This window comes from Vombatus ursinus, unplaced genomic scaffold (assembly GCF_900497805.2).
Source record: "Vombatus ursinus unplaced genomic scaffold, bare-nosed wombat genome assembly UNPS02014774.1, whole genome shotgun sequence".
Lineage (NCBI taxonomy): Eukaryota > Metazoa > Chordata > Mammalia > Diprotodontia > Vombatidae > Vombatus > Vombatus ursinus.
Window position 1 is genome coordinate 22,741,623 of NW_020954552.1, and position 6,786 is coordinate 22,748,408.

At 42.5% G+C, this 6,786-nt stretch overlaps 1 protein-coding gene across 8 annotated transcripts in view; it reads right to left on the reverse strand.

The window, feature by feature from the left end:
- The window catches only part of ANKRD31 (ankyrin repeat domain 31), a 178,920-nt gene extending 173,040 nt beyond the window's left edge, over positions 1-5,880 (reverse strand). For 2 of the 8 annotated variants that reach the window (XM_027864209.1, XM_027864205.1), the window contains exons 1-2: positions 5,702-5,880; positions 2,658-2,731 (exon numbers count right to left, since the gene is read on the reverse strand). In XM_027864209.1, the coding sequence (XP_027720010.1) occupies positions 2,658-2,731; positions 5,702-5,808 (181 nt within the window). In that variant the 5' untranslated portion in view covers positions 5,809-5,880. Of the gene's footprint in view, positions 1-2,657; positions 2,732-5,701 lie in introns of those variants that run through there. The other 6 variants (XM_027864214.1, XM_027864207.1, XM_027864208.1 and 3 more) reach the window with 5 other exon arrangements.
- Positions 5,881-6,786: the final 906 nt, after the last annotated feature.

The following is a 6,786-nucleotide window of genomic DNA, read 5'->3' on the forward strand; positions in this document are numbered from 1 at the left end:
AGAAAGTAGCCCCAATTCAGTCACAGGTACTTCTTGCCAGTTTTGCTGTTCTCAGCTTCAAGTAAGCATCTTGGATATTTTTTGTCCTTTATTCCCAGGCTTTGCTGCTCCCCATCGTTCAGCTCTCCTCTTTCTAATTCTACTCAAACAGGTCTTTGGTTTGGTTAGTCTATACCGTTTACCACCTCCTTCTTCCAGTTCTTGGGCAGTGTGCTTCCCACTTGCATTAACCCATCCAATCAAATCTTTTGAGGGTACAGAAAGTCACTCCAACTCTCTATTTGTCATTCTATCTCCCATCTTTCTCTAGGGCAACTGAGACAGATTATCTGAATTACTCAGGGCAACTACTTAGAGATTTTCCATAAAGGGTGGGAGCAAAGGAAGGATGGTATCAGCAGTTCCCAGCAACAGTGGCTGATCTCAGCATCTTTCCTGGGAGAATGGCAATCCTGTCCCAAGAGCTAAGATTGGGGCAAAGTGGCTAAAAATATACTATAATTTAACCCCATGTTGTCCTTATGGGAAGGGATATTTCAAAACAATTTCTTCAATAATTAATTTTAAAGAGAGAATAAAAAAATGCTACTGATTCACTACCAGCAGGATGAGTACTTTAAATTGTTCTTCCAACTGTGGATGTGGATTATGCCATGTTAATATTACTTCATTCCCCCATTTCATTCCTTTTTTTTTTTTAAACCAACTGTATGCATTTTTAAGAGAGCTGGCTGGGACTAAGAATGGCCACAGAACATAATTATGCTAACACATCCACAAAGAGACTACACCCATTACCTTTTAATTATCAAAATTATATTTTAACTAAGGTAAAAAGTCATACAAGTGCCTAAATTTAAAAAAAAACTAAAAAGCAATTTATAATAACTTGTTAAATAATGCAGTCTCTTTTTTAGAATCTTATTATATGAGGGTTGAATTTCCCAGGACAAGCAATCAAGGCTGTGGAGTACACGGTACTTTTTTTCATCTTGCCAGATTGCAAAAGAGAATAGAGGTGACTTGCTAAAATTATATCTGTTTAGTGGTCTGGAACCCTGGGAGTTTGCCCAGTCTGATTTATGGAAGTTCTTCAACCCAGTCTTTAACTTTAAAACTAATAACCTATATTTTGTACTTCACATTTTACAACATTTACCAAAAACTTACAAAATTATTTTTACATGTATCATCTTATTCCTCACAACACACCATGAGGTAAACAGAACAGGCACAATCACCTCCACCGTAGAAATGATGAAATTAAGGTTTTTGTCTTCCTGAACACATCCACCTCAAACTCAAGGTGTTCAAAATAGAAATTTTCCCCAAAACTCACCCTTCTTTGAAAATTTCCTATTTCTATTGAGGACACAACCATCCTTCCAACTTACCCATGTCACACCCTTAGAATATTCCCTCAATGTTACTGCTTCCTCCCCACCCACCCTTTATATCCTAGCATTCACCAAGTTTTCTATCCATCTCCTCTATTATCACATGGTCTTCTCCCTGGTTCAGATCCTTATCACCACTTGCCTGGACTCCTGCCATAGCCTCCTAATTGATCTGCCTGCTTTTAATCTCTTTCCTCTTTATTCCCAAAACACAGATCTATTTAATTTCCCTACTCAAAAATATTCGGAAAATTCTATCTCCCACTGTCATGTCTTTGCACAGGTATATCCCTATGTCTTCGAATGCAGTCCGTCTTCACTTTACCCCTTAACTTCATCTTCTTTCAACAACCAAGTTGTCACCACCTTCCTTATTCTCCTAGATATTAAAGCTCTTTCGTTCTTGAAATTATTTTGTATGATTTGAATATTTTCATATTTATTTATATGTGCCCATGGTGCATCCCCCAGTTGAATGTAGTCTCCTTGAGGAAAGGGATTGTTTCCTAAGTGTTTGTCTGATCCTCAGCACTGAGTAGTGTCTTGCACGTATAGCAAACAAATGTTTGTTGAATAAGTATCTGACAAGATCACAGAACTCATAATTGGGATATTCAGGATTGCCACCCTGATCTGCTGAAACCTATTCAATGGCTATTCCATCATATTTGAATAATCCTGTCCACCAAAGATCAGACAGGGATTAGACAAGAGATAGAGATGAGAGAACAGAAACAAAGAGAGTCAAACACACAAGAATTTAGGGAAAGCTGCTTCCACACCATTTAAAGATCATGATGTCAAAAGTCAGAGGAAGAAACCTTAACCTGGGAGCCGCCTATAATATAACTAATAGAAAAGTGCATCTTTTTGAAGTCTTCCCTCCCCCCCCAATTTCATTAGTCAACAAGTTGAATTGTAGCAATTTTTAAATTAAGTTTAGAACTCAGTAAGTATAGGAAGTAGTAAAGTGGTAGAGACTTTTTCCCCATCCAGGGTATTCCTATGGACCTTCAATTCAGCCTAGAAAAAAGAGGCTGTCTATTAAAAATGTTTTCCCCTGTAAAAATAGGTAGAATGTGGGTTGATCTGGAGTGCCTGCTGACCTTATCTGCCCTTAAAGAAAAGCTATGGAACTCTGGGTCAGTTACAAAAGCCTGTAAGAAAACAGACTATTTAAAGTTACAGCAGATTAATAAACTTTTTTAAAAGTACTCATAAGAATAAAAGGTTGTACCTACTAAAAGAATCCTTTCTTACCTCCATATATTCCTCTGAGGCGAGAGTGAAAACTGGGATCAGATTTAAAAGATGTATCTTGAGCAAAAAATAACCTTTCAATCAACACAAAAGGCACAAATTATTCTACTTTTCTTTAATAAGAAAGCATTATAGTAATCAAAGTCTACCACTACAACTGACATTTTTTCATTTTATCAACAAACATCAAAATCCATAGCTAAGTTGATGTAAGGATTTCCGTATACCTCCATTAGTAGAAGTTTACAATGAGATGGAAGATGGAAGAGTAGCAATAATCTTTTTTTTTTTTTTAATTTCTTGCTATTCTACTGGGGTATTTAGAAGGATGTGACAAAATATGTCTACCTTTGGGGAAGACAAGAAAGCATTCCTTCAAAGGACGCACAAGTACCAACAAGGCCAGTGCTCCTGTTATTTGTTTTTCCTTCAAACTTCTCAATACCACATGCATGTTTTGGGGAAATTTTAAGATTAAAAACTCTAGGTGCATATTTTGTCAAATTCAATTCTCATCTTGTTTTTTATTCTATTCTCTTTTTCTTTATTCTTCTTATAAAAACCCAGAGTTTGTGAGTCATTTTTTCTAAAATACAAACTTCATGATTTTTATAAAGTTTAAGTTTATTATGAGAAAAAAAACCACACACAAAATTACCCTGATTTTCTCACTATCACACTTTAAAAATTGTCCTCTATTCTTTGCCCACTTAAATACACTCCTTTTATTTCTTTAACTTAGATGAAGACCATACTGAAGCAATAAGGTGAGGTGATGCTGTGGTTAGAGAAGTGGTATTTAGTAGCTGTGTGTTACATCATTAAGGGGAGAGGATCCTTTTCTGAGGGGTGGTGATAGAGAGGATCTTGCAAAACATGCCCCATCATTTGAATGTGATTATTTCCATTTATTTGTGAAAAAATACAATGAATTTTTTTAAAGTACTTCAGTTTTAAATCTCATCAAGATCACAACATTACCATAGTTCTCACACTATGCTAAAACTGGTGTTAATGAAAATGTGTAACTAAAACATCTTTTTTTTTAGTGATAATTCCAAAAACAGTATGTAGCAGCATTTTAATCAGTACAAAATCCTTCAGTTTGACTTCTTCCTCCCTGCCAAGGATGTTTTAGTCTACTTATTTTGATTATTAATTCCAGGTCTTCTTAAGTTTTGCAAATTATCCTATTTCTCTCTTCCTTTATATGGATAACAATGTTTGCGGAAGATTTTTACAAACAGTACACATGAGGATACAGCACAATCTCCTCATAAAAGTCTGAGGTACAGGATTAACCCTGTAATACAGAATGATCTATTGTATCAGATGTTTCCTTCATGTCCTTTTGTTTCTGGAGACACACAATTAGGCAAAATATATATGCAAACCCCTGTCCTAAAGAGCTATCTTACAATGAGGGTGTTTATCCTACATAAAGATTAAATAAAGGCATCTTTCATTGCCTCTTGATCTGTTACATTTTTAGAGCTCAAGGAACAGGGCTGGCAAAGAGCAGTCAGATGTCATGTGATAACATAATTTTGTCTTTTTTTAACCCTATAAGTCGACATTAAGAATTCATAATTATTGGCATCACTAGTGTACCTGCCATTGCATTATAGCCAGTTGCTATATGGGGTTATTCTTATTTTTTGACCACCAATAATTCCTTTCAGACAGCAGCAGCATCTGGGAAAACTAAGCACTGTAGAAATCACATAAGATGAGCTAGTTACTGGCAGAACATTGTACAAACCTTAGATATGAAACTAAGCTTTCAGTCATGCTGAATGCTTCTTTAGCAGAAGAACATGTAATGCCTAACATAACTGGCAATCCTCATGGTACTGGAGTCTGCTTTAGTTTGAAGTCATAGGTTCACAAGGTTTAATAGCATAAAGTGACCTAGATTCTGCTCCCTGCTCTATCTTTGCTTCACTGAAACGTGGAGGTTACTTTTGCTTCTCAAAGGCCATACCAGAGGAGCACAAAATCTGGTAGGTTATACCAAGTTAGAAAGGTATCAAATACAAAACCAGATCATTTGCATTCTGAAAAGTTCATGACTGGCAAGTTGGCAACCCATAATGCTCTGCAGCTTTTGATAAATTTCTTAGAATTTTCTCTTAAGTAAAAAATAAAGAACGTTGCTTTTTTATTTTTTTTAAATCTTAGTTTGTGTCAATTAATGTTTCTCTACTGCTAGTTCTCTAATTTGTCATTTTCTTAACTTTGGCTTTGACAGTATCCACCTTTTACCAACCATTCCTAGCTTGGGTTTATCTGGCCTCAGATATTTGCTAGCTGTGTGACCCTGGACAACTCATTCTCTGACCTCAGTTGGCATCTGTAAAACTTGGATAATAACAGCACCTACCTCCTAGATTTGGGGTTTTGGATTTCGTTTGGGTTTTTTTTTTTGTGGTTGGTTCGGTTTTGGAGAATAAAATATTTATAAAACACTTCGCAAAACTTAAAAAAATATATAAATGCTATGAAATGATGCTCTAGATCTGCACTCTGCACGCGTCAAACCTTAACCCCCATCCCCCATCACACACTGAGGTGCCCGAAGCAAAATCATCCTTTGATAGGAAACTCTGGATGTCTCGTACTAGGGTACAATGGCCAAAACTCAGCACCAGAAAGCGTCCCTCCTCGATAAACCACAGCTTAGGAAGGGAGCTCGCAAGCCACTGAGTCCACACAGGGCACACCGCTACCTCCTCCTCCCCCCCCCCGTTTTACAGAAGAGGAGCCAGGGCTCCGGAGAGGTTAGATGACTAGCCCCGGGTCCTCAGTCAGCATTTGAACCCGGCTCCTCTGCCTGCAGCCCCTCCCCCCGCCCCGCTACACCGCCTCCCCCCGCCCCGCTACACCGCCTGGCCGGGCGTGGTGAAGCTGGGGGGGGGGCGCCTCGCGTTTAGGGCAGAGCCTCGAACGTCGCCGAGGGCCGGGGAGGGCCGCCCGCGCCTGCCCCCGAGCGAGCCCAGGCCCCGGGGAGCGACGGGGCGGGCGGGCGTCGCCTGGGCCGTCACCTTTTCAGGGGCAGCTCCTCATCCTCCTGCTTGCTCTCGGTCACCGACCCCTCCACCACCGTCTCGTCACTGTCCCAGTCTACCCCCCGCGCTGATTCTTCCTCCATGCCCGCCCCAGCAATCCCGCCCTCTTCTCTCCTCTTTCCCTTCGTGCCCCTCAGTGCTCGAAGGCCCCGAGGACACCCGCGAGACGAGACCGAGCTCCGGGGTGGAGCTGGGGCGGGGCCGGAGGGAGGAGGGCGTGGCGAAACGCGTGCGCACGGTTCCGCTGAGGACGCGAGGGGGCGGGGCGGCGGAAATAAGACAGGGAGAGCGCGCCCTGGCTCGGCTTCCTCCAAAAAAGGGGGGGGCGGCAGGAGGCGCGTGCTCGCCCCTCGGCTCCTCCCGAGGAGGAGTGGGGTGGCCGGGAAGAGGCGGGAGCAAGCGCCCGAGAGGGAGCGCGCGCGTATGCCCCGACTCCCTGAGAAGAGGCCCGAGGGCGGAAGAGCGACTGGGAACAGGTTGTACGCTGCGCTCGCTCCTCCTGTGTCCTCGGGCGAGGAACGCGGTGGGGGTGGGGGGAGAGGCAGGAGTGCGTGGGAAGAAGCGGTGCTCGAAAGAACGTTCTCGAGTAGAACCCTTGTAGAAACCAGCGACTCCTCAGAGATCCAGAAGTGACGACGTGGGAGAGGAGCGCGTCTCAGAATTCTGGGCCTCCTCGTGCCGGGGCCGCGCCCAGGGAGGCAGCGATGGTGGCGGCGGCCTCGCAGATGTTCCTCGCTGAGCCCTTCCGAGACGCGAGGATTCTTGGGGATCCGAGGAGGGGAGGAAAAGGCAGCGTGAAAGACGGCAGCCATCGAGTGCTTGAGGGCTCGATGGGTACTGCTTGGCTCCAGAGGCCCGGACTAGGAGGGAGCAATGAGTGGGCGTTGCCCAGAGTCAGGTTTAGGTTTCATGCAAAGGAAAAACGCACTTAGTTGAAAGTGAGATGGGGAGAGAGTTCGTCCCCCACTTCTTCAGTCCTCCCTTCTCACGTACCAATGCAGGTCTTTTGGAAGAGGCAGATGCCTACTTTAAATTTGATTCAGTAAACGTTTATTAAGCAC